Here is a 27,767-nt window from a genome sequence, read left to right as displayed (position 1 = left end):
AATGGCAAACAGCAAAATAAAATCTACTTCCTAAGAACTGGCAAACCAGCCCTGTCTTCCCGCAGAATACGCTGCAAGTCCCCAGGCAGCTGGCTGCCAACGTGTTAATTGATGTAGGAACCAGAATCACAGGCTAGGGTGGCCATCCAATCAGCTGCCCTGTTACTCTCCCTATAAGCAAAGGTAACCATAGCCCAAGTAGAAGAAATTAAGGCCATAACTTTCTGAAAACAATACCATCCCCTCCAGAGATCACACCTTAATATTAACCTTTCTAACAGTGGAAGCAGAGTCAGAATTAACCACAAAATCAGCAAACCTCAAATCAAGGCACAACTTCAAACCATCTCTCAAAGCCCTCAATTCTGCCAAAGAATTTGTGCAATCACCATAGAAAAATGAGAAGGCTGCTAAAATAACACCCTCCTTGTACCTGATGACCCCACCACCCCCACCAACCCTAGGGTTGCCTCTACAAGCACCATCCACATTAAGCTTCACCGAGTCGAAAGGCGGACACCAATAAACAGGGGTAGGTCGTTTTATCTGGGCTGGAGGGGCCGTCAGCCTCAAAAACTGCAGAAGTAAGCCATCCCTAGGGGAAGATGCCCTCCCAATCTTGGAAGGGTATGGAAGGCCCCTCACCCAGAGTTTTAAGCATTCAATAATAGCACATGCCGGCCGCCTATTTTCCCCATGTCTTCTATTATTCCTCTCCTTCCAAAGCTCCCAAACATTTAAGGAAGGTAATAGGCCTGTAATGTAAGCACTTAGGCTGTTACAACCCGCCGATCCATGCCAAAGAAAAATACAGTGGGAGTATTTTGAGCAAGGGTAGAATTGTAATTAGGGCTGTGACACTGTTCACGTGAACAGTGTTGGTGAATAGTGTCGTAAACAGTTACGGTGAACAGTGTTGGGTCAATTCTGTAATTCTTCTCTCTCTTCTATTATAAATAAAGGGGCTTGGATGTTCATTAACACATCCAAGCATTGAGCTCTATTCTTTCCTGTTAACATGGCATCAGAGCAGGTTTGAGTGTGGGTTCAAATCCCTCTTCTTTTTCTCCCATATTTCTCTTTCTCCTTTTTTTTCTCTGGTTTCTTCCATTAATTATTACAGGACATCACTAATGAGGTGATCCATGGATCTAGTTGCTGCCCCTCAATACCTCATTCATTGATGACCTAATTCAAGATCGATAGCAGCTGTGCCACTTCCTACCTGCGATTTTTGAAGCTTCACTTTGGGGACTGCTTCCTTCTCTATTAGTGAGAATCAATTCTCTTTTTTCTTAAAAGATCAAGAACAGTAGGGATTTCTTGGACAAGCTACTATTTTTCAGCCTCTTCCCTTCATCGATATCAGCCAAATGTTTGGGTTTTTTTTTTCTTCAAAATCCTGACAAGATCGATCTAGGGTTTCTGGGCTTCTGTTGCTGCTGATTTTTGGAGGAGTGTTTCACCATCAACTAAAGAGCACTCGATCCCTGTTTGGGCTGGTTCCCACGGTTGAGTGTGAAGATCTTGTTATTTTTTTGGCTTGGTTCTCTTCTATTGTGCCCTAATGTTTGACGACACTTCTACTGTTACTTCTGGCCTTGATGGACAGCCACGACAAGAGTATCTTCCCTTTGCTTCCTCCATCAAACTTGATGGAATTAATTACCTGATGTGGTCCAGGTCTACATATCTCACTATTGTAGGCCGTGGTCTTGCTGGACATATCACTGACACTGCCGAGAAACCATCTACTGCTGGTCCTTTTCAGGATCGGTGGATCTCCAATGACTCTCAAGTCATGTCTTTTTTACTGAACTCCGTGCAACCAGATCTGGCTAGTGGAAATTTGCTACTCGAAACTACTGCTCAGATTTGGATGGCTGTGAAGGAAACTTATGGACATGTTGGAAATGATGCCCAGGTTTATGAACTTTGCAAGAAGATTCATGACACTACTCAGAAAGACCTATCCATCTCTAAGTATTATGCTGTCCTTCGTAGTCTATGGCAACATCTGGACCATTACTCATGTTAGAAGTCATATAGAGGGCCCAAATAGGGTCGACATATTCTGGGCATTAAGTGAAGCCCTTTTTGGTCTTTTCTCTTACCCTACTCCTTATATTGTATTGTCTCTTTTCTCTTTGAGGTTAATAGAGAATAAATCACGGCTGCAACTCGTCTCCTCTGGTTTTCTGCAGGTTACATGGTATCAGAGCTGCTTTCCTAGGCCTGCGCAAGACCCTTCTCCTTTTTCTCCTATTTTTCTTCTTTATTCTGCCCTCTTTCACATCTGCGATATCTGGTTAGCCTTACCAGAGGGTCACAAACCTAAGAGGGGGGTGATTTTTCACCCTTGTGATTTTTGTTGGTGGTTTTTGGTGGTTGTCGGTTGTGGATTGGATAAAGATGAAGTAAATCTGCTTTTCTCAAATTAAAAAAAGCAGATTTTAGATATTTGTGGTGATGTTTTTGATTGTTTGATGGCAATTGAGTGCCATATTGCTGGTCGAATGCTTCTATTGGTGGGTCCATTCATGTTGACAGTAGGTTTGTGGCTACTCTCTTGAAGTTTTGATTGGTGGCAGTAGATCTTTTCTTGAAGTTTTGGCTGGTTTGTTTTTAAATTTTGATTGGTGGCAGCAGTATTTTGGGGCATATTTTGTGGTGTTTTGGTGATTCGATTGGTGTTGTTTGTTAGAGTTTGGATTTTCTTTCTGAAGGGACAGCATGGTGGATGAGGATAAAAGCAATGCAATGGTGACTGAGGTAGTGTCCTCCTCTTCCAATTGTGAGATAACCTAGAGGGGGGTGAATAGGTTATCACTAGTGAAATATTAGCCTTTTTAAAATTTTCTTTCATTAAGACGAGATAGATAGAAATCAATGATGTCAAAGAACAACACTCAAAATTTATAGTGGTTCGGCTAATCCAGCCTACATCCACTCCTTTCAACCTTGAGAGAATTTCACTAGCTTCTTCCTTTCAGTACAATAGGTGGGAAGAACACCTTTACAATCTTTTTCACAAGATAACAGGATCCTAACTCTTTTTCATAAGATAAGAGGATCCCACAGTATTAACGTAAGTACAGTCTAGATTAACACACTAATGCTTTCTTAACTCAAAAGCATATACAATACAATAGAGAAAAGGTAAGAGTTACCTAGGCAAGGAGTGTAACATGTACTCCTTGCAAGTGATGAATGATATGTAATGATGCCTAATACTTTGACCTTTTTTAGAACTTCTCTTTAGAATAAAAGATAGTAGAGGTCTTAAGTGTTGAAGTCAAACTTGGATAATCTTGATAGAGACTACTAGATTGTAATCAATGGAGCTTTAGAATGACTTTTCATTTCTCACAAAAGTAGTATTTTGGATTGTAGTGGATGAGTGAAAAGCTCTCACATGTCCTCTATTTGTAGCCTCATTTAAGGCTCTAAAAACATGTGTAGAATGTGTTCTAATGGATAGAAAACGGCTAGTTTTTTTAGGCGAACCGGTCGACCACTTTATATTACCGTTGGGAGAGAAAGAGCCGTTGGAGACAGCCTTGACCAAGCGGTTGATCGCCGGTTGACCGGTTGTGCGACCGGTTATCGGTGGGCGACCGTTTGGAAAACCGGTTGAAACTGGTTGGCCTCTGTGACCAAGTAGGCGAAAAAGGCCCTATAACCTGTCGACCGGTTGGATCGACCGTTTGGTGTTTTTTGGTCCATTTGCCTGCCTGTCTTAGATGGTCTTTGGTCTTGACTTTTTCAACTTATGCTAAGGCTTTTAGGGGTACTAAATCACCTCGTAGGGTCTCTAATTATGCATGAATGAATGATATGCAAGTTTTATTAAAATTCATGTCATACAATGCATTTGAAGTGAGTGCTTAAAACATTAGTCTTGAGCATCAATTTTCTTCTAGAGATGATCCTTCAATCTTTGAAGAGTCTTTTCAAAAATTTCTTTGCTTGAAGGATTTGTCATGTCTTTAAAGTCTTGATCGTCCATGCTTTGATTTAAAACATCCTTGAGCTTTAAGCCTTTTATTTCTTACTTGATTCCATCATCAAAACCTGTTAACCATAGTAGAAGAAAACCATAGTAGAAGAAACTTGAAGGTATTAACAATTTTCAGCAATGGCGGAAAATTTTGAAACTTGTGTTGACTGGTCGAAATCAGTAGATACATTTGACAGGACCCACACCAACAAATGATGCCGCATGGGAAACTATTGATGCGAAAATTCGTGGGCAGATGTTGAACTCGATGGAGAACCATATTGTGGATTTGGTTACTCACATCGACACGGTAAAAGATTTATGGGATTATTTAGGAGTCCTCTTCTTTGGTCAGAATAATTTATCCAGGATATGTGAATTATCATAGGAGTTCTATCGCACTGAAAGAAAGGGGCGTACCATGACCCAGTAGTTCGCTGATTTTAAGAGAATGTATGAAGAATTGAATGCTGTCCTCTCTATTTCGTCAGATATGAAGCAAATGCAGGTTCAAAGAGAATAATTGGCAGTGATGGGATTTTTGGGAGGACTTGGACAGGAGTCTGAGTCTGTTAGGCCCCAAATTCTTGGTGGTGAGACTATTGCTTCTCTCACAGATAGTTTTGCTCGTGTTCTTCGTGTATCTCGTGAGAGCTCTCATGACTCCACGCCAACGGTTGACAGTTCAGCCTTGGTATTGCAAAATGGAGCTGGTGGTGGTGGCCGTGGAGATGGTGGTAACCGTTGGGGAGGTCGTGGCTGTGGGATTGGACGGGTGGTGGTTGTGGTACCGGAAGAGGGCAGAATCAGCATGGTAACAGCCAGAGTTATGGGCAGTCCAATGCCCCTTCTGAGGGATCTAGTGCTGTCCGGACTTGTCATCATTGTGGTCAACCTGGCTATATTCAGAGATTTTGCTGGAAGCTTGATGGGAGGCCGGGACAGCAGCATTTTGCAAATTCCGCTGCCTGTAGTGATTCAGCCGCACCACCTCAACCCTTTGAGGGTAAGGTGATTGTCATGTCAGAGGAGGTGTTTGCACGGTACAATCAACTCCAGATTTCACAACCTACTTCTTCCACTGCTACTTTGGTTAAGACAGGTAATGCCATTGCATGCCTCTCGGCTGTTTCTTGTCCCTGGATCATTGATTCAGGGGCATTGGATCACATGTCTAGAATGGCAGGTATCTTTTCTTCTTTGTCTCCATCTTCATCCAGTGTTACCTTGGCTAATGGATCCTTAGCAAAGGTTAAGGGCACTGGTACTGTTAATCCTAGTTCCTCCTTGTCTCTGTCTTCCGTTCTCTACCTTCCAAATTTTCCATTAATCTTATGTCTGTGAGTAAATTAACCAATACTTATAATTGTTCAGTGACGTTTTACCCTGATTCTTGTGTTTTTCAGGATCTTGCTACGACGAAGACGATTGGTAGAGGACGTGAGTCAGGGGGGCTGTATCTACTTGACGGCTCTCTGTCAGTTGCTTGCTCCAGTGTTGCTTCTCACTATCAAATTCATTGTCGGCTTGGTCATCCTTCTTTGGAAAGTCTTAGGAAATTAGATTCTAGTTTTAGTTCTCTTTCTAGCTTGAATGTGAGTCATGTCAGTTTGGGAAGCTCCGTGTAAGTTATCCCCCTAGAGTCAATAAGCGTTCTTCTTCTCCCTTTTTTTTAGTTCATTATGATGTTTGGGGTCCATGTCCTAGTATGTCAAACTTGGGTTTTAAATATTTTTTTACTTTTATTGATGACCATTCAAGGGTTACTTGGTTATATTTAATGAAAAATCGATCTAAATTATTTTCTATATTTTGTGCCTTTGTCTCTGAAATTCGAACCCAGTTTGGTGTGAATGTGAAAGTCTTACGTAGTGATAATGCCAAAGAATACTTTTCTACTCCTTTTTCTGCATTTATGGTTCAACATGGTATGGTTCGCCCGTCTTCCTACTCTGACACACCACAACCAATTGGTGTAGCAGAGAGGAAAAATCGACATTTAATGGAGGTTACTCGGTCCATGTTGTTTGAGATGAGAGTTCCCAAAATTTTTTGGGCTGATGTTGTGATAATTGCATGCTATCTCATTAATCGCGCCTTTATCAGTTTTGCGGGGTGAAATTCCCCACTTTGTGTTGTTTCCTATTGAATCATTGTTTGCTTTGCCACCTTGTATTTTGGATGTGTGTGTTTTATTCGTGATCATCGCCCGGCGTTGTCTAAGTTGGATCCAAAAGCTATTAAGTGTATGTTCCTTGGGTATTCTCGTACCCAAAAAGGTTACCGTTGTTATTCTCCACCTTTGCGCAAGTACTTCATTACAGCTGATGTGTCTTGCTTTGAATCCACGCCATACCATGCTGCTCCGGTAAATGCTTCTGAGTTAGATGATGATTTTCCTGTGTATGTCATTCAGACTCTTGCTTCTCCACCACCAGCCCCTGCCCAGCGTCCACCGAAGACCTAGCATTATGGTCGACGCCCACAAGTAAACCTACTGATTTTGAGGCCAAGCGTGCTGCTCATGGGAAATCGAAAAACAAATCCAATCAGACTAAGACTATTCCCACGGCTCCTTCTACTGACACTGGTCTCTCCCAGGATGAACTTCATGCATTCCGTCATATGTTACGGGCTTCTGCTGCATCTACTACATCAACTCCTGCTAATCAATCTGCCATTTCAAGTTCCCATTTTGTCCACTCAGGTAGTCTGTTTGCTGGTCATTGTGCATCAGTAGTCCCCATCCCTTGGATCATAGACTCTGGTGCACTGTTCACATGACCAGATCGTCTAGCCTCTTGTATTACTATTCACCATCTTCTAGGAAAGACAAAGTTCGGGTGGCTGATGATTCTCTCTCCTCAATCTCTGGGAAAGGCTCTATCAGTTTCTCTCCATCTATCTCTTTATCCTCTGTTTTACATATACCTAATTTTACTACTAACCTTCTGTCCATTAGTAATCTTACTCGTGACTTGAGCTGTAAAGTGATTTTTTTCCTTCCCATTGTGTTTTTCAGGATCTGGCAACTAAGGCGACGATTGGATGGGGTAAAGTGCATGGTGGATTGTATTTACTCGATGATGGTCGTCCTTCTTCACCACCACCACCATCTCCCCTTCATTAAACTTCATTGGTCTCTTCTGAACTTCAGCAATGGCATAATCGATTAGGTCATCCCCCCTTTAGGAATTTTATCTCATTTATTTCCAGCATTAGTTAAACAATGTAATAAGGATGACCTTTTTTGTGAGGCTTGTGTTCTGGCCAAACAGACTCGTTCAACTTATTCTATTTCTAATAAAAGAAGTCTTTCCCTTTTTAATTAGGTTCATACTGATGTGTGGGGTCCTAGTCGGAAACCTTCTATTTCTGGCCATCGGTTTGTTTCCTTTATTGATTGCCACTCTAGGAGTACCTTGGTGTATTTGATGAATAATTAAAGTGCTTTTTTCTCATGTTTTCAGCATTTGCTTAAATTGGTTCAGACCCAATACAATGCCACTCTCAAAATTTTGAGGAGTGACAATGGCAAAGAGTATATGGAAGGTCAGTTCCAATACGACCTTGCTGCCCATGGGATCCTCCACCAGACCAGTCGTGTGGATACCCTTGCCCAGAATGGAGTGGCTAAAAGAAAAAATCGCCAACTCTTAGAGAACTTATGTTTGCCCGTAATGTTCCTCCCCAATATTGGGGGAATGCTGTTCTTACTGCCGCATACCTTATTAACAGGTGCCTACTTGAGTCCTTGACTCCTATACCCTTGCTGCACTTTTAAATGGCTCCTCAACCTTTATAGTTCCACCTAAAGTTTTTGGCTGTGTTTGTTATGCTAGGGATACTCGATTGCGTAGTAGACTTGAACCATGTGGCCTTCGGTGCATTTTCTTGGGCTATTCTCCCTCTCAAAAGGGTTATAAATGTTACACCCACCCACCTGTCGTACCATGGTGAGTTTGGATGTCATTTTCCATGAAACCCTTTCCTATTATCCCACTACACCTCTTCAGGGGGAGAATTCCAGTGAAAAGGTGTTGGCTCTTGGGGCCCCTCTCCATCTTGAGGCTCCCGTGTATAACCAGCCTGAACCCACTCTTATCCCTCATATACCATCTAATTAAGAGGTTTCCACACAGGGGGAGACCTCGGATATTGGTAATGACACAGTTCTTGTTCACGGGGAGCTTACTCTAGTCCAGAAAACCATTAGAGAATTTTAGAAGAGAATTAATGACTCAAATCTCAAAACATATCAGAGAGGGTACTAGGATTTGTATTCGGCATCCTATATCTCATATTGTCTCCTATAATTCCATTTCTCCTTTCTTTCGTGCTTTTGTTTCTTCCCTTTCTTTTGTTTGTATTCCCTAGAATTGGTAGAAAGCTCTTGCAGATGGAAAGTGGAAGGCAACAATGATGGAATAAATGAGAGCCTTACAAAAAAATGATACATGGGATGTTGTTCTTCTTCCTCTAGGGAAAAGACCAGTTAGATGTAAATGGGTGTTTGTGGTGAAACAAAAGGTTGATGGCACTGTGGATCGATATAAGGCACAATTGGTGGCAAAGGGGTTCACTCAGACATTTGGGATTAACTACCAGGAGATCTTTGCACCTGTTGCTAAACTAAACACTGTCAGAGTGTTATATCTTGTACAATTAATCTGTGATGGGATTTACAACAATTGGATGTGAAGAATGCCTTCCTCCATGGAGAGCTTGAAGAGGAGGTATATATGGACATTCCACTTGGGTTCTCATGTGACAAAACCAGCGGCAAGGTATATAAGTTGAAGCGTGCTTTATATGGGCTAGAGCAATCATCTCGTGCTTGGTTTGGAAGATTTCATAAGGCTATGGTTTCTGTGAGATATAAGCAGAGTAATGCTGACCATACTATATTTATCAAAAGGAATAGTGATAAAGTAACCATTCTCATAGTCTATGTGGATGATATTGTGGTGACAGGGTATGATGGTGATGAGATCAACAAGTTGATGACTTTCTTGGCCGTGAATTTGAAATAAAGGATCTGGGAAAGCTGAAATACTTTCTAGGGATAGAGGTTGCACGATCTTCAAAGGGCATCTTTCTTTCTCAAAGGAAGTATATCCTAGATCTATTATCTAAGATCGGGATGTTAGGGTGTCACCTTGCTGATACACCTATGGAGACTACTACAAGACTCAAGGAAAAAGAGGGTGAACCGGTTGGCAAAGGTCGTTATCTGCGGCTGGTAGGGTAACTTATTTACCTCTCTCACACACGGCTAGATATACCCATTGCCATGAGTTTGATAAGTCAGTTGATGCATGATTCTTATTCCTCTCATATGGATGATGTTCTTTGTATTCTTCGTTATTTGAAGTAAGCCTCGGAAAAAAGAATTCTCTTATCTCCTCATGACCATCTACGAGTTGAAGCGTATACTAATGCTAATTGGGCTGGATCTTTTGATAGAAAGTCCATATCTGGTTATTGCTCCTTTGTAGGTGGAAATCTTTTCACTTAGCGTAGCAAGAAACAGAACGTGGTAGCAAGGTCCAGTGCTGAAGCAGAATTTCGTGCTATGGCACAAGGCATTTGTGAGTTGTTATGGTTTAGAGGTTTATTACAAGATCTTGGTGCTCTTGTCTGTCTCCCTATGATGTTGTATTGTGACAACAAGGCTGCCATTAGCATTGCTCATAATCCGGTTCAGCATGATCGTACCAAGCATGTGGAGGTTGATAGGCATTTCATGAAATAGAAGCTGGAAGGAGGACTGATCTGTGTTCCTTTTTGAAGTCTGCTGATCAACTAGCTGATGTGTTCACTAAAGGGTTGAGTAGGAAAATCTTTCATCCTATTTCAGTCAAGTTGGGCATGTTTGATATTTATGCTCCAACTTGAGGGGGAGTGTTAGAATAATAACCGTGGGAGTATTTTTAGCAAGGTAAGAATTGTAATTAGGGTTGTGACACTGTTCACGTGAACAGTATCATGAACAGTTACGGTGAACAGTGTTGGGTCAATTCTCTAATTTTTCTCTCCTCTAAATAAAGGGGCTTGGATGTTCATTAATATATCCACGGATTGAGCTCTATTCTTTACTGTTAACACTATCCAAAGTAGGAGGAAGAGTTCTATTCAAACAGGTTTGTATCCGGCCTTTACAAGTAAAGAGATGAACAATAAAAATCATGAAATAAAACAACCCAACTAAGAAATTAAATCTCTTATTCCTACATCCCCATATTTTAGGCCCATTAAAGTGGTCTATTACAAAGAAAACTGTTGGATTATATGGGCCAGAATACCGTGGGGGGTATTCTGGATCTTTTTTACTGTTTTATTTTTATTTCTATTATGTGGGTTTAGTCCCACATTGCTCACATGTAATTCTGTCTTTTATTTTCAACCATATAAATACAGCCTTGGGGGTGATCATTAATCATCCAAGCATTCTCTCATATTCTGTTTTGTTAACATGGCATCTGAGCCACTTTCTCTGATCTAGGTTTTCAGAATCCCACCACCTTCCATTGTTTCTCTCTTCCACCTTCTCCCACTCGATCTTCTCTTTCTTCTTTTTTGGTTTTCTTCTCTTATTAGGGCAGATCTAATGAGGTGATCATACGATCTAGATGCTGCCCTCAATTCCACCTCTTCAACAGATGGTTTAATCAAAATACCAAGTTTGATTGCTGCTGCCCTTGTTCCTGCAATTTTTGGAGATCTCCTCTTCAAGAAGATTAGCTTCTCCTTTGCCTTGGAAGCTGTTTTTACCTATTGGAGATTGATCATAGCAGTATTGGACAGCAGATACTACAGCAATTTCAAACTATTTGAAGCCTATACCCAATATCGATCTCAATTCAGGGTTTTGAAAAACCCTGACTTTTAGCCATTTTTGGTTCTTTGCTTGGGCTGATCTTTGGAGATCTCATTCATACTACTTCAATGAGGACTCGACATTACTATCAGTCCATTTCGAGTTTTTTTGAAGACCCCTAACCCTAATTGATCTTCTCTTTCAGGGTTTTTTTTCAAAACCCTGATTCTTATCGATTTTTGGGGGATAGGGCTGCTTGTTGCTGCTATTACTTTTAAAGCTTCTTTGCTGCCAAGAGGATCACTTAACCTTATTTTTAAGGTCTTTTACTTCTGATTTGGTGCCAAGGATGACTCTGATTGATGGCACCCATGGGATTTACATCAGACCAGCTGTGTTGATACTCCAGCCCAGAATGGTGTTGCTGAAAGAAAAAACCGCCATCTCTTGGAGGTGGCCAGAGCACTTATGTTTGCCCGACATGTTCCTTCCTTTTATTGGGGAGATGCTGTCCTCACTGCGGCTTATTTGATTAATAGGCTGCCTAGTCGAGTTCTTGACTCTAAGGCCCCTGTCGAGCTCTTACTTGGCTCTTCTTCTTTTATTGTTCCCCCTAGGGTGTTTGGCTGTGTTTGCTATGCCAGGGATACTAGGTCCCCTGGTAAACTTGAATCCCGCAGTCTCCGCTGCATTTTTTTAGGGTACTCTGCCACCCAGAAGGGGTACAAGTGCTATTATCCTCCTGCCAAACGTACATTGGTCAGTATGGATGTTGTTTTTCATGGGACTATGTCTTATTATTTGTCCCCACCTGTTCAGGGGGAGAGTGTTAGTGAAGATATGCTGACCATAGAACCTCCCCTACAGTCTGTTTACAATGAGTCTGTCCCTATTCCTCCTACTCCTAGTCCTTACTCTGCTTCAGGGGGAGAGGTCCTTATACAGGAGGAGACCATCCCAGATGATGTTGTTGACATTCCTACTCAAGCGGAGCAGACTCCTGTCCCGAAAACCATTAGTGAATTTCAGAGGAGGATTAATGAATCTAATGTGCAGACTTATACAAGGAAACATAAGCAGCTTCAATTAACTATAGCACCAGTACCCATCCAATTGCCGAACCTGGTTCCAGAACCTTCCTCTCCACCTGGTAATACTTCTTCTCCTGATTTACCTATTGTTATTCGCAAGGGTGTCAGGGCTTGCACTAAGCATCCTATATCCCATGTTGTTTCTTATGACTCCCTTTCTCCATCTTTTCGTGCTTTTGTTTCTTTTCTTTCTTCTGTTCATATTCCTAACAATTGGCAGGAAGCTCTATCGGATGGAAAGTGGAAGGCAGCAATGATGGAAGAAATGGAAGCCCTGAAAAAAATAGCATATGGGAGCTTGTGATTCTTCCACCTGGGAAGAGAACTGTTGGATGTAAGTGGGTGTTTGTAGTGAAACAGATGGTGGATGGCACTATGGATAGGTATAAGGCACGACTCGTGGCAAAGGGGTTCACCCAGACATATGGCATTGATTACCAGGAGACCTTTGCCCCTGTTGCGAAGCTGAATACTCTTCGGGTTTTGCTATCCTGTGCAGTCAATCTTGGATGGGAATTGCAACAGTTGGATGTGAAGAATGCTTTCCTGAATGGAGAACTAGATGAGGAGGTGTATATGGACATTCCACCAGGGTTCTCTTGTGACAAAAACCATGGTAAGGTGTGTAAATTGAAGCGTGCACTTTATGGGCTGAAGCAATCACCTCGAGAATGTTTTGACCGGTTTCATACGGCCATGATTTGTGTAGGCTATAAGTAGAGTAATGCTGATCACACACTCTTTATAAAGAGGGTTGGTGGAAAACTCACTGTTCTTATGTTCTACGTTGATGACATAGTGGTCACTGGCAATGATGGTGGTGAGATCAGCCGGTTAAAGTCCTTTTGATGCTGATTCATCATAGAAATTGGCTTATTTCTTTAGAAATAGGCCTAGGGTTGGGTTACATACATGTTGGGCCTTTGATCCAATGGGTTTCTAGTGTAATAGGCCACTTTTATGGGTCTAAAATATGGGTAAATAGGTTGCATACGGGATTAGCTCCCATACTTAGTTTTATTTCCATACCTAGCTTTTTATTTGGTGTTTTAAATTGAACTGGTTGAACCAATGGTTCAATTTAAGTGATTTTATTAGTTTTTCTTTTAGTTGTTTAGTTGGGCTGGATTAGGACTCTATTTTGAGTCTATTTCAGTTTCCTAGTCAGGTTAAGTTAGCTAATAGGTTAAGGATTGGGTTAGGCCATTCTTTTTTAGTGTCAAAGTCTATTTTTGAGTCTTCTATATAAGTTTGTAAGGGAGGCCAGCATTGAATACGAATTTGATTAATAAAAACTCAGCTTTATGCTTGCTGCCTTTGTTGCTGCTGTTGCTCCGTGAGAGTGTTGCATCCTTGTGGATTTATCAAGGTGGAAGGGATTGGTGGATATCCAATCGACTCCTTGCATCGTGAAGACCGGGAGGGCTGCTTATCTCCTTACATCGTGAAGATCGGGAAACCCTATTGTTCATCTTCAAAGCTGATGCCATTGAAGATCTCTTCAAATCCATTAAGTTTGAATCTTAACTTTGTTTAAACCTTCTTCTTCTCACTCCTACCCTAACTAGGATTCCTCCATAACTTCAAATCTGTCCATTAGTTTCAAGCCAAACTTTCAGCATACATCCCTTACATCATTATTGACACTCTATCCTAGGTTCATCATTCCCCCACCAACCTAAACCCTAGAATCCCCTACTCCTACCTCCATTAGGAATTGTCTCCAATAACCTTATCTTGCTGTCCAACTCATCTAACCTACTTCCATTCACTCAAACATCATAAAACCTATACCATTAGGCTTCCCTACACTTGCCTATCATTACCATATAAGACAACCCTAACCTAAACCTAACTTAACCCTAATTTTGACCTAATTTTTTTTTTTTTTTTTTTTGGTGAATAAAAAAATATATTACCAAAGCCTGAGGTGGGCGAAAGGGAAAAGCGGAGGGAGGGGAAAATACAAGGGGGAAAGAAAGGGGGAGGGAGCTCCAGGCCCCTTTAACGGGGGCGTAGCAGAGCGCTATCTAGGCCCCAGGAAACAACAATATGTATGTTCCTTGGGGAGTCCAAAATGGCCTTGAGGGGCAGAAGACTGAGCTTAGAGGAAACCTCCCAAGAGATGGCTTTCCAAATCAAGTCAAAAGATCGAGAGTTGGAAGTCCATCTCCTAAGGTTCCTCTCCATCCAAATGTGATAGAGGGTAGCGCCGAACACAAGCTTGCCGATGGTATCGCAAGTGGTGCCGCCTGTGAAAGTCATGACCATCCAAAGCCACTCTCGGGTGAATGGAAGAATCCTCCTGCTGCGAGGCCAAATGGACGACAGGGCTTTTTTCAAGATAGTGGAAGTGAAAGGGCAGGCAAAAAAAAGGTGGTCAATGTCCTCAGTGCCATTCCAACAGAAAATGCAAGAGGGGGGGGGGGAGGAATTCTTCGGTGGGATAGGAAGGCTCGAGTTGGGAGGCAAAGGCTCAGGGTTCTCCAGGCAAGGAAGCTGTGACAGGGGATGTGGCCTTTGAATCAGACAAGCTTGTGCCAAAGGACAGAAGGGGCATGGTGCCTAACTAGGTTCCAGGATGATTTAAAGCTAAAGATGCCATTGTTGGAGGGAAGCCAACAGACCTTGTCCGCAAGACCAGGGGGGGGAAGGGGGAAGGTGGGAGGGAGGCCTAGAATAGGGAGAGGGGGGGGGGGTAAGGGGGGAGGGGAGGGACCAATTGCCGTGAGAGATGATGGAAGAAAGAGGGACGGATTTTGGTATCCTGGAGGAGTAGATTTCTCTAGGTCCAAAGAAGTTATAGAGGACTCCAAAGGGGTGCCAGGGGTCGAGCCATAAGGAGGTGGAAGAACCATCACTGATGGTAGAGGAAATGGCTGAGAGCCAGAGGCCGAAGGTGGAGAATTTTGCGCCAGATCCAGGAGGAATCTTTTGGGATGGAGACAATCCGGATGGAGTCATTTTTTAGGAGGTGAGAGTAGACCCACTGAACCCAAATGGAGTCATGCTTAGTGGAGATTTTCCAAATAAGCTTCAGAATTTCCGCAGTGTTGCGGATGCGGTGAATGCCAAGACCTCCCTCGGATTTGGGAAGGCAGATGGATTTCCAGCTGATCGGGTGGAGGAATTTGGAGGACTCCTTCCCTTTCCAGAGGAAAGCAGCAAAAAGGGACTCCATAGCTTTGGTGGTGGCTTTAGGAATGACAAAGATGCCGCACCAATAAATGTAAGAGGATTGGAGCATGGATCTAATGCATTCAAGCCTGCCCGCGTAGGAGAGAAGCCTGCCTTTCTAGAGTTGGAGACGCTTGCGGATCATGTTAAGCATGGGGGTGCACTGGTGTAGTGGTGGCTGGAGAGCCTGGTAGGGATGAGAGGGAGGCCAAGGTATTTCACTGGGAGGGAACCCAGAGAGAAACCAGTGAGACGGAGAAGGGAGTCTTTCTCAAGATCCGAGACTCCAGAGAGGAAGAGTTTGGATTTAAGGTGGTTAATGCGGAGTCCAGAAAGACGACCTAAAATTCAATTCTGCCCAAAATTGCAGAATTTCAAAACTCATCCAAACCCTAACCTTTTTATACCATAATAGCCCTCTAGACTTGCCCATTAATACCCTATAAACCCCTTTCCCAATATCCAACCCTAATCCTAGTTTTGCCCTAAATTACTAAACCCTAACCCAATCGGCCAGCCTTTTTGTGTGACCCCATTACCCTGGTTCCTAGTGGGATTACTCCTACCTAGGACTACATTAAATTGGTATCAAAGCTATGGCGGAGGGAAGCTCCAACCAAGCCTCGAAAGACCCACCTCCATTCGTTTTTAAGACCTGAGTTCGTCTACCCAATGGGAGCAAAGCCATATTAATTGTTGATGAGAGGCGACGTAACAACATTATTTCACAATCCGTGGTGGATATGTTGTCCCAGTCAGGAGAGATTTGCATCATGCCTACAGGTCAAGTCTTTGTTGAATTTGAGCGTTCCTCATACTCTGACGGTGCTTGGTGTAAGTCGATACCATCTCCAAGGAGCGTTATTGCAGTAGGTTGTAATTGGTTGGACGAGCGACAATGTTGGATTGAACCTGAAACAACTCATGTGTCCTACCTGATCGACACCGTCTACACCATTTGTTTACTGTAAAAGGGTTACAAGCAAAGGTGACCACATCGACTATACAGCCACAGGGACTGCCGAATATGTCAACTCAAACGCAAGTGGCATCGATTGTGTTTGAAGTTTCACCAATGGCGGATGCACCAACAGAAGATTCTACTAAGGCGGTTTGTGTTGAAGAGATTCAAGAACCTATAGCTAAAGAAATTCAAGTAGACTAAGTTGCACCAGTACTTGAGATCATGGTTGAGAAGCTCAGCCATCAAATTGATGTGGAGGTCCAAAACAAAATGGTAGATGAAACTGCTGAAGAGGTCTACACTGAAGAGAGCAAAGTAGACAAGGCTGAGGACATGGTAGAAGAAGTGGTGGTTGAGAACACTCCAAAAGAAATCATCGACATTCAAGATGCTGTTCTTGAAGAGGTGGAGCTTGTGTCTCAAGTATTAGATGAGAAGGTTGCTAAAACTGAAGACTCTATGGATAGGGCATTCACAGTTGGTGTTGATCCGAAGGTAGAGCACATAGAGTTTGTTGTGCCACCATGGTTCTTCGAAGAGAAAGCTCCACGCCTTGAAGATTATATTCCTAATGTTCCTGCCCCACCAGAATTTTGTTTGGGAATGGTTAAAGTTGCTTCTCATATGTTGTTCCCCCCTCATCACTGCAAAATTCGAGTACGAATTTTTTCAAGCTGGGGAGAGTTGATGCAGATTCATCATAGAAATTGGCTTACATACATGTTGGGCCTTTGGTCCCATGGGTTTCTAATGTAATAGGCCACTTTTATGGGCCTAAAATATGGGTAAATAGGTTGCATACGGGATTAACTCCCATACTTAGTTTTATTTCCATACCTAGCTTTTTATTTGGTGTTTTAAATTGAACTGGTTCAACCAATGGTTCAATTTAAGTGATTTTATTAGTTTTTCTTTTAGTTGTTTAGTTGGGCTGGATTAGGACTCTATTTTGAGTCTATTTCAGTTTCCTAGGCAGGTTTTTTTTTTGGATGAATGAAAATTTAAATTACGAAGAAAGAAGAGGGAATGTACAAGCCCAAGGGCCAACAAAACTGAAGCTAGAAGCTAGCGACTAGCTGGGACACAAAATGTTGGTAGGAAGACCCCAGGAGACAACAATCAGCTTGTTCCTTGGGGTATCTTTTACACTACCAGGGGGAAGGGAGCCTGCTTTAGATGATACATCAAATAAGATGGCCTTCCAAATCCTGTTAAAAGAGCGGGATTTGGAAGTCCATCTTCTAAGATTGCATTCCATCCAAATGTGGGAGATAGTAGTGCAAAAGGCGAGCTTGCCCACAATGTCACAAATCGAGGTCCTCCCAAAAGTCATATCTATCCAAATCCATTCCCTAGAGAGAGGTAATGGTCTTCTTCGAGCCGGCCAGCAGTGACGGAGAACCTGATTCCAAATAGAGGCTGCAAAAGGGCAAGTGAAGAACAAGTGGTCTGTGTCTTCATGCCCATTCCAACAGAGGCAGCAATTGGGAGAGACTTGCATGTGCCGATGGATGAGAAAGGCTTGGGTGGGGAGGCAATCTGTCAAGGCACGCCAAGCTGTGAAACTCTGGCAAGGGATGTGCCCTTTGAACCAAGTTACCTTATGCCAAGGACAGGGTGTCCCTCTATGTCTAACCATGTCCCAAGCGGAGTGGGAGCTGAAGATACCCGATGGGGATGGGAGCCATATAGTGGTGTCACCTCTGCCCCTATGACCCGGGGTTCCTAGTCAGTTTAAGTTAGCTAATAGGTTAAGGATTGGGTTAGGCCATTCCTTTTTAGTGTCTTAGTCTATTTTTAAGTCTTCTATATAAGTTTCTAAGGGAGGCCAGCATTGAATACGAATTTGATTAATAAAAACTCAGCTTTATGCTTGCTGCCTTTGTTGCTACTGTTGCTTCGTGAGAGTGTTGCATCCTTGTGGGTTTATCAAGGTGGAAGGGATTGGTGGATCTCCAATCGACTCCTTGCATCGTGACGATCGGGAGACCCCATTATTCATCTTCAAAGCTGCTGCCATTGAATATCTCTTCAAATCCAATAAGTTTGAATCTGAACTTTGTTTAAACCTTCTTCTTCTCACTCCTACCCTAACTAGGATTCCTCCATAACTTCAAATCAGTCCATTAGTTTCAAGCCAAACTTTCATCATACATCCCTTACATCATTATGGACATTCGATCCAAGTTTCATCAAACCCCCACCACCCTAAACCCTAGAATCCCCTACTCCTACCTCCATTAGGAATTGTCTCCAATAACCTTATCTTGCTGTCCAACTCATCTAACCTACTTCCATTCACTCAAACATCATAAAACCTATACCATTAGACTTCCCTACACCGGCCTATCATTACCATATAAGACAACCCTAACCTAAACCTAACTTAACCCTAATTTTGACCTTAAGTTCAATTTTGCCCAAAATTGCAGAATTTCAAAACTCATCCAAACCCTAACCTTTTTATACCATAATAGCCCTCTAGACCTGCCCATTAATACCCTATAAACCCCTAAATTACTAAACCCTAACCCAATTGGCCAGCCTTTGTGTGTGACCCCATTACCCTGGTTCCTAGTGGGATTACTCCTACCTAGGACTACTTTACCTTTCTTTGCCAGGAGTTTGAGATTAAAGATCTAGGAAAGGCATTTTTCTCTCCCAAAGGAAGTATGTCTTAGATCTATTGGCTGAAACTGGTTTGCTAGGATGTCATCCTTCAGATACTCCTATGGTTGCTACTGTTCGTCTGAAGGAAAAAGAGGGTGAACCTGTTGATAAAGGTCGGTACCAAAGACTAGTGGGGAAGTTGATTCATCTCTCACACACACGTCCGGATATTGCTGTTGTTGTGAGTACTGTGAGTTAGTTTATGCATGATCCCTACTCTTCTCAGAGTGAGGTTGTTCTTTGTATCCTTCACTACTTGAAGTCAGCTCCTGGAAAGGGCATTCTCCTGTCTCCTCATGGTCACCTACGGATAGATGCGTACATTGATGCTGATTGGGCTGGTTCTACAGATCGCAAGTCTATCTCTGGGTATTGTTCTTTTGTAGGTGGCAATCTTGTCACTTGGTGTAGGAAGAAGCAGAATGTGGTTGCTCGTTCTAGTGCAGAAGCAGAATTTTGTGCTATGGCACAAGGCATTTGTGAGTTACTTTGGCTCAAAGGCTTGCTACAAGACCTTGGGGTTCCAATTCATCTTCCTATGATGTTGTACTGTGACAACAAGGCTGCAATCAGTATTGCACATAACCCGGTACAGCATGATCGCACTAAGCATGTTGAAGTGGATAGGCATTTCATCAAGGAGAAATTGGAAGAAGGGCTGATTTGTGTTCCCTTTGTGAAGTCTACTGATCAGCTTGCTGATATTTTCACCAAGGGATTATCCAGAAAATTGTCTCATCCTAATCTAGTCAAGTTGGGCATGATTGACATATTTGCTCCAACTTGAGTGGGAGTGTTGGATTATATGGGCCAGAATACCGTGAGTGGGTATTCTGGACATTTTTTACTGTTTTATTTTTATTTCTATTATGTGGGTTTAGTCCCACATTGCTCACATGTAATTTTGTCTTTTAATTTCAACAATATAAATATAGGCTTGGGGGTGATCATTAATCATCCAAGCATTCTCTCATATTCTGTTTTGTTAACACCCATTAGACCAAAGGCCTCTCTCTCTCTCTCACACACACACATATTTATACATACATACATACTTATATATATAATTAGTTGAAATAAGCCTTGTGTACATACATACATATATATATATATATAATTAGTTGAAATATAAATGTATGTATGATCTATGAATAGAAAAGATTTCTCCCAAGCTAATTATCAAAGCGGCATCATCTATGAATGGAACATAGATGGAATGTCTGATTACAATTTAGCCAATAAACTTCAAGAAATGACCATGGTCAGTAATGCTCATCGAATCAAAGACATACCTGACCAAGCCATTGCAGAAATACTTATTTCTGGGTTTACTGGTCAACTCAAAGGATGGTGGGATAATGTTCTTACCCCAACAGAAAAAGAATCTATCCTAAATGCAGTACAAATTGCTAAATATGGTCTGCCCATCATAATCTATAATCAACCAATAGGAGATGCTGTCAATACCCTTATTTTCAGTATCACTAAGTACTTCCTAGGAGATCCTATTAGGCTCAAAGATAGATCTTCAGAACAATTATCAAATCTCAATTGTAAAAAACTCCATGATTTCAAATGGTATAAAGACAAGTTTATGACAAAAGTCCTAACCAGAGAAGATGCAAATCTTCCCTGTTGGAAAGAAAAATTCATCACAGGACTTCCCAGTCTATTTTCTGAAAAATTAAAACAAAAACTAAGAGATGAAAATAATGGAGATATTCCTTATCAAGACCTTACTTATGGAGATCTTGTAAGTTTAGTTCACAAAGAAGGACTAGCCTTATGCACTAACATTAGACTCAGGAAACAAATCAGAAAAGAACCAGGATGCTCAATAAAATTATGCAGAAATAAAATAATGTAAAGATGTCTTGTGTGCGGAACAGGTGCTGATGATCCAGTAAAGGACCCTTTTTCACACTCAGAGGGGGTAAACCTCAGCGATCTACCGTTTTGCAGGTAGTCTTCTGTTGTGATTTGTCAGGCGGCTGAGCCGGCCAAATAAATATGAGATATTTGAAAAGAAATCTTGAAATTTATATTATTAATGGAGATCTTGAATTACAAACTTGATAGAACCAGAGAACTTGTTACAAAAAGAGAATAGGACTTGAATCGGAACTTGGAACTTGATACAGGCAAAGGACTTAGAAAGGTTTAACTTACTTGTAAGGACGAACACTTGAAAGCTTGAGATAAAAGTTGATGAAACTTTGAAGAACACTTGGACTTGGATAATATTACATGTACTTGATTCTTGTTGAAGGCATTCGAGAACTTGTATTACAAACAAAAAATAAAAATAAAAATTTGCAGGGGATCTACTGAGACCCTTTTGATGTATGGAGAACTTGGAAGAGATGAGTTGCAGAGCAGCTGCCTTTTTTCCCCTCTGAATTCTCCTCCTCTTGTTTGGAGACGAAGTGGCCTTCTTATAGCGAACTTGCCGCTGTCCTGTTAAAAAAAGAGACCTTATCATGAAGGAATCTTGGACAGGGAGCACATGGGCTTGTCGGCAGCTTTTGGACTTTGGAGGCCAGTGGAGCCTACTCGCCAAAAGAAGAAGGAAACTTTTGACTTTCGAGGCAAGAGGCGCCGAAAGTATTTTTGGACTGGAGTGCTACAGTAAAAATGACTTTTTACTATTCATTAATGTGTTGGTGGAGATTTGAGCCGTGGATCTTGGAGAATATTCTTCAAAAACTGCACCGAGGCATTCCACGTGTAAAGACACTATTTTCCTCATTGGTTTGGTTTAGATGGTTCACTGTATTAGATTGGGTCCAGTGGTGGCTTGACTATCCATGATCAGGGATAGTGGCTGAGACACGTCTATTAGATCAGCCACGTGTCAACTGCGTAGCCATTCATTTGATGTCGTCATGGCTGCCGATTTTCCAATATATGTATGTACACAAGGCTTATTTCAACTAATTATATATATATATGTATGTATGTATGTATGTACACAAGGCTTATTTCAACATATATATATATATGTATATAACCCAAACACAAGGCTTATTTCAACTAAGATAAGTCCATTTCTCTGATTTATCTGCATCAGTTTTCAATGAATAGGTTTGTCCAGTTAATTTTGTATTATTTCCCCCCCTCTTTATCAGATTTTCTGCATCGTTATGCTTCATCTATGCAAGCTGCATAGCCATAGATTTTGCTGTCTCTAGTTTTCCAAGGTAAACATGGAATTCATGTGGGAGAAACCATCCAAAATGAAATGCAACTTAGATACCCTAGGGCTATTCGTTTAGGACTTGTTGATTAGCTTCTCCAATATTCTTACAGCAAGTAATACTCTACAATAATACATCCACCCATCTAACTCTTCTGGCCAGTTTACTCAATGAGGTGACATATTACTTTTTCCATCTTTTCCTTGAGTAATGTAAAAGTTGGAGCAGAATTGGTTATAATTTTTATCGAGAAGGTCTCAATCTTGTTGCTTGACCCATTCTCATTTTCTTTCATATTGCAGGCCTTTATGTTTTAGCTTCTGAACCTGTTCGCATCCCATGGTTTGACTTCATTTTTGCTGATATTGGTGATGAACAGTCCTTGTCCCAATGTTTATCTACCTTCTCTGGACACTTAAAGCAGATTAGTGTGAGTCATGCAGACTTTTAATGTTATAATATTTAATGTCATTAAGTTTGGTCAAGTGCTCCTCCCCCTCACATATTGACTTTTGTTTTAAGCCCACATATTGACATATTGTATGTTACTAATAAAAGAAAACCAACATTTGTATGACATAAATTAACTTTTCCTCTCTTATTATAATTGAAAATGTCAGAATGTAACACACATGTATGAGAAATAATATAACATAACTAGTAGAAAGCAATAAAATGAATACTATATGTATTCTTGACTGAAAGGTTGCCCAGGCATATACCTAGCCTAATGCAATCCTGGGTTATGAATCCCTAAATTTGGGTTGCTATGGGCCCACATAAAAAATAACTCAAATTTTAAGGAGCAATGGCAATTTCATTAATTCTCAGCATGAAGAGGACCCTATGGGAAGTGTTAAATTATTTATCCACCCGTTTCCCCCTTTGGATAGTCCGCGGTGTTAGAGCCCCTATATGATATACATATTGTTTCCTCCCTTTCCTACAAGGTTGGCCTTTTAGAGGAAGCAGTTCCAAAATGGTATCAAAGCAGACAGGGGTCATGGTATCGAGTCCTCCTGGGAGCGGGCAGGTGTTAAATTATTTGTCCACCCGTGTCCCCCTTTGGATAGTCCGCCGTGTTATCTTTGAGATGAAAGGATTCTAGGATAAAATCGTAATTATCTTTGAGATGAAAGGCACTTTAAAGGATTTAGAATAATAGGAAATATAGTAAATTAAATTCATAAGCAAAGTAATGTAGAAGGGGTTCAACTAAGAACCACTCTACTGTAGAACAGTGTCAAACTTAGGTCAAGTGGAGGTGATGTTGAACAGGGTCTATGCTCCAAAATTCATCCAATTCTGATGGTTAATGGTGGAGTTCTGAACTGGAGTTGAAAATAGAAGGTTTGCTTCAAATTAGAAGGTAAGTGATGCAGATTGATCCAGCCAGCAACAGGGTCCAAGGAAGGGATCGAGTGGCCTCCTTAAAGGTCTGGAATAGTCCTCCAAGTATCACCCTTGATGGAGTAAAGGCTGCTGGGTTCAGGTCCTTCGATTCAATGGCAGGGAAAAGAAAGGGTTGCAGCAGGCAGGTGTGGAGATGGGATTTCTGGCCCCTGTTCAGCAACAGCAACTCCAGTACTTGTTTGGATTGCTTTCTGGTCCTCTCAGTTGAAGAAGCAGCAAACAGTTGATTGTGGAATCGATTCAGGTCTTCAAGGACTCTCCAACAGCAATAATTGCAGACACAAGAGACAGAAGCAAGCACACGCAATTGGGAGCAGCAGAATAATAAAGAAGAGAAAATAGAATAGGAGGGAAGGATAAAGAGATTCGGCTCACTCAGCCCTAGGGGTTTTCCTCTCAGCCCTTCAAGTCACAACCAATTGGACATGAGACGATTCATTGCATCCAAGTAAGCTTCATTCATTCATAAAATCGTGGGGAGGCTTCTAAAAGCCTTTACAATATATATAGAGGGCTATGCTTGCTCCTCAAACCTCTACACGTGGGGAACAAAGATGGAAAGCTCCTCAAACCTCCTCACGTAGTCTGCCAGGGGCTGAGAACCTTGTGCCAATTGGAGGAACTCAACCTCCATCCTTCCAGAAACGCCTTTGTAAATCTGGCCCAAGTCAATGGCTCTAGACCCTCCTCTAGTGTCTCGTGAGTCGCCTTCCATCAATAGGCGGCCTCGCCCTGTAACATGAATGTGGCACATGCCACCTTCTGCGCATCATTGAGCCCTAAGAGCCCAAAGATCCTCTCTGTTTTATGTATCCAAGTTGTGGGCCACAAAGGATAGGTCCCCACTCCCTCAAAGTTTGAGGGTGTCATCTTCTGGAACTGCTCCAGTGCTCTGGTCATATCTGCCCCCTGAGTTTGTGGAACATACTGTATAGTCACAGCGGGTGGAATAGGCTAACCAGATCCAGCCACTGCTGCCTGGGTCTGTGCCTGTGCCTGAAGGGTGCCTATCAATGCACTGATCGCACCTACTATCTCCTGCCGTGGCGTAGCTGCTGGTGGTGGCGGAGGTGGAACTATACCCTCTGCCCTAGGTATCTGGGGTGGTGCACTACCACCAGCTGTGCCCTGCTCAGCCGGATGCTGATAGGACGGAATCTGATCCCTTTGTACTGGCTCTGTAGCCTGTCCTGCTGCTCCTGTAATCCTGCCATAAGCATCCCTAATTGGAATGGTACAGCGGACACCTCTCCTTTGTGGTGCCATGTGTCTGACAACCAAAATGGAAGAGACATGATTAGATATCCATCTAACCACAGTGTTTTTTACTACTGTTAGCCGATCTAATCTTTTAGCATAGCATTTGCATACCATACAACATTCTGCTGACAGTTTATTAATGCTAACAGTGTTATAAAACAGTTAACATTTCCTGAGGTCTTTGTGTCCTCTAGCTTTACTACTCTGTTCTGTTTCTATCTCTGTATCTCTGTACCTAAGTCAAATGACCTTGGTTGTACTTTCTGTTTTCTGTACTATCTCTGATTAACTCTCAAGTCTTTCCAGAGATGGCTGATCATTCTGGCTTTGATCCTTTATCTCTGATATTTTCTGCCTCTGATATTCCTATCTCTGATACTCAATTCTTCCTCCAAAAAAAATTGCTCTGATACGATAGCTGTAATGCCCAAGCCCTCACGGACCGCCGTTAAATAACAGTTGAATATATGAACTACTATGTGCGGAACTATAAACATGCACCAAAGACATCAGAATATTACAACGGAAATACTATAACCATCTCATAAACTATCAACTCTGGCATAAACCATCTCATATTGTATCATTTGTTACATCACCTTGTAACCTACTGTTTATTACATTTCAAGACATAATTAAAACTATATATTACACAAAAGTGTATCTATATCAAAAGTATTTGATCTGTGATCTCTCTTTCTCTAACCATCTACTTGAGAAATATGTCATACTTCCCCCTGGACTTCCTCGTGTACTCTGCACACTTCCACTCCCTATGCACATGGTCTGTAAAAAAATCACATCTGTGGGGGTGAACTAACTAGCCCCGTGAGAAAGAACACAGTTCATATCATGCTCATGAATGTAAAACAAACGTGCTATACTGGCAAATCATGCTGTGTTATTTTATTTTTGGTGAATAAAAAATCCATTACCAAAGCTAGGGAAAAGAGGGGGGGGGGAATATACAAGGGAAAGAGAGGGGGGGAGAGGAAGAAACAGACCCCAAACCTGACTAAGAGGGGTACTGGAGCCATAAAAGAGCACTATCTAAACCCCAGGAATCAACAATATGCTTGTTCCTTGGGGTGTCACAAAAAGGCTTTTGGGGGAGAAAACTCAGCTTGGTGGAAACATCTGAAGAGATGGCTTTCCAAATCAAATCGAAAGACCGGGAACTAGAGGTCCATCTCCTAAGGTTCCTCTCCATCAAATGTGGTAAAGGGCGGCACCAAACACAAGCTTTCCAACAATGTTGCAGATAGAACAGCCAGGGTAAGTCATGACCAGCTAGAGCTACTCTCTAGCAAAGGGTAGGGGTCTCCTGCTGTGAGGCCAAATAAACGAAAGGGCTTTTTTCCATATGGCAGAGGAAAAGGGGCAAGCAAAGAAGTGGTGGTCAATGTCTTCGGAACCGCTCCAACAAAAGATGCAAGAGGAGTAAATTGATCTAGCTCCAAAGAAATTAAAGAGGACCCCATTAGGATGCCAGGGGTCGAGCCAGAGGGAGATGGAGGATCCATCGGCAATGGTAGAGGAAATGGCTCTAAGTGCCAAAGGACGGAGTTGAAGGATCTTGTGCCAGACCCAGGGGGAATCCGAAGGGGTGGGGACGGTCCAAATGTAGTCATTTTTGAGGAGATGGGAATAAACCCAATGAACCCAAATGGAGTCATGCTTAGAGGAGATTTTCCAAATAAGCTTCAAAATACTGCAATATTGGAGTCTTAGATACGGCGGATGCCGAGGCCTCCTTCAGATTTAGGGAGGCAGATGGATTTCCAGCTGACTGGATGGAGGAATTTGGAGGTTTCCTTCCCTTTCCAGAGGAAAGCACAAAAGAGGTTCTCTATGGCTTTAATGGTGGTTTTAGGAAGGCCAAAGATTCCACACCAATAAATGTAAGATGATTGGAGAACCGATCTAATGCATTCAAGCCTACCGGCATAGGAGAGAAGTTTGCCTTTCCAGAGCTGGAGACACTAGCGGATATTGTCGAGCATGGGGGTGCAGTGGTGACTGGAGAGCATGCTGTGTTGGCAACTCTTGTTATGAACATGTTATTACAACAACTGTAAAACTGAAATATGATATATGATCATATAACTAACATGGTTGCATTTAAAACAATGCACTCTGTACTTTCTTATGCTTAACTTGTCTTTTATTTTAACTTTAATTCTGGCCATCTCTCACAGTGACTTGCCACTTTGTAACACAACTATGAGGCTTATATCTCGCTATCAGTAGTACCGTTACGTATCATCGTCATACTTTGATAGCCATCTCTAGTGTACCATTACATATCACCGTTGCACATTGAAGAATTGTCTCATACGTGCCGTTACATATCGCAGTCGCATGCCCCTCGCATACCGTTACGTATCGCCGTCGTATGCTGGAAGGGAGACCTATCTATGCCTCACCCAGTATTTAAACCCCTATTGAAAAGGGTTGACTGTCATGAAATCTTACTGTTCTGTTCTTTACTTTGCTTTCTTTTCTCGAACCACTAGGGCTCCTTTGCTATTCTTTAGTTTACTTTCCTCGAGCACTGATGCTCCTTTACTGTTCTTTACCAACCTCCACTTCTAGTTCACAATACTTGTAAGTTGCAACAACCCTAGGATGGATAGGACATTGATAGAACCCCTACTATCTCTTAATGGACATTGAGGGACCCTATGCTGTCCCTCTCTTTCTGTTGTTGGAGTAGACATTTGCAACCTTAAGTTTCAGTTCTGTTCTGTATCTTATTGTTACTTATCATGCCACACTAAGCTTTCAATCATAAAACCATACATTTTCATTTGTATAAACATTATAATCGTAGGGGCAATGATAAAGTAATCAATACTGGGTAAACATGCAATATATGAATAGGATTCCCCTCACCTGTCTGTGTATATGTAAACATACTCAATGTACTGTCCTCAATTGTATCTCTACTATCTCTTTGCCGTTCTCTGGATCAAACTGGACCCCCTACACAACATTTCGTAATTATTAAGCTTCTCTTTTAGACTATGGGGATAGTGGAAACAATCTCCCACAATCCAATCTCTACTGTTCTTATCTCTACAGCCTTGCATAGGCATCTGGGCAACATTGGACAACTCTACAGTCGAACCAATGGCCAAAACTATAATTTGTTAATATCAAAACTAGGGTTTTT

At 41.9% G+C, this 27,767-nt stretch overlaps 1 protein-coding gene across 4 annotated transcripts in view; it reads left to right on the top strand.

Moving 5' to 3' along the window:
• LOC122664846 (endonuclease MutS2) overlaps positions 1 to 27,767 on the top strand; it is a 120,086-nt gene that overhangs the window by 43,534 nt on the left and 48,785 nt on the right. For all 4 annotated transcript variants that reach the window (XM_043860857.1, XM_043860856.1, XM_043860858.1 and 1 more), the window contains exon 12: positions 22,222 to 22,349. In XM_043860857.1, coding sequence (XP_043716792.1) covers positions 22,222 to 22,349 — 128 coding nt within the window. The remainder of the gene's footprint in view (positions 1 to 22,221; positions 22,350 to 27,767) is intronic.

This window comes from Telopea speciosissima, chromosome 6, assembly GCF_018873765.1.
Source record: "Telopea speciosissima isolate NSW1024214 ecotype Mountain lineage chromosome 6, Tspe_v1, whole genome shotgun sequence".
NCBI classification, from domain to species: Eukaryota; Viridiplantae; Streptophyta; class Magnoliopsida; order Proteales; family Proteaceae; genus Telopea; species Telopea speciosissima.
Note: the sequence above shows the minus strand (reverse complement) of the source record. Positions and strands in the feature narration are given on the sequence as shown.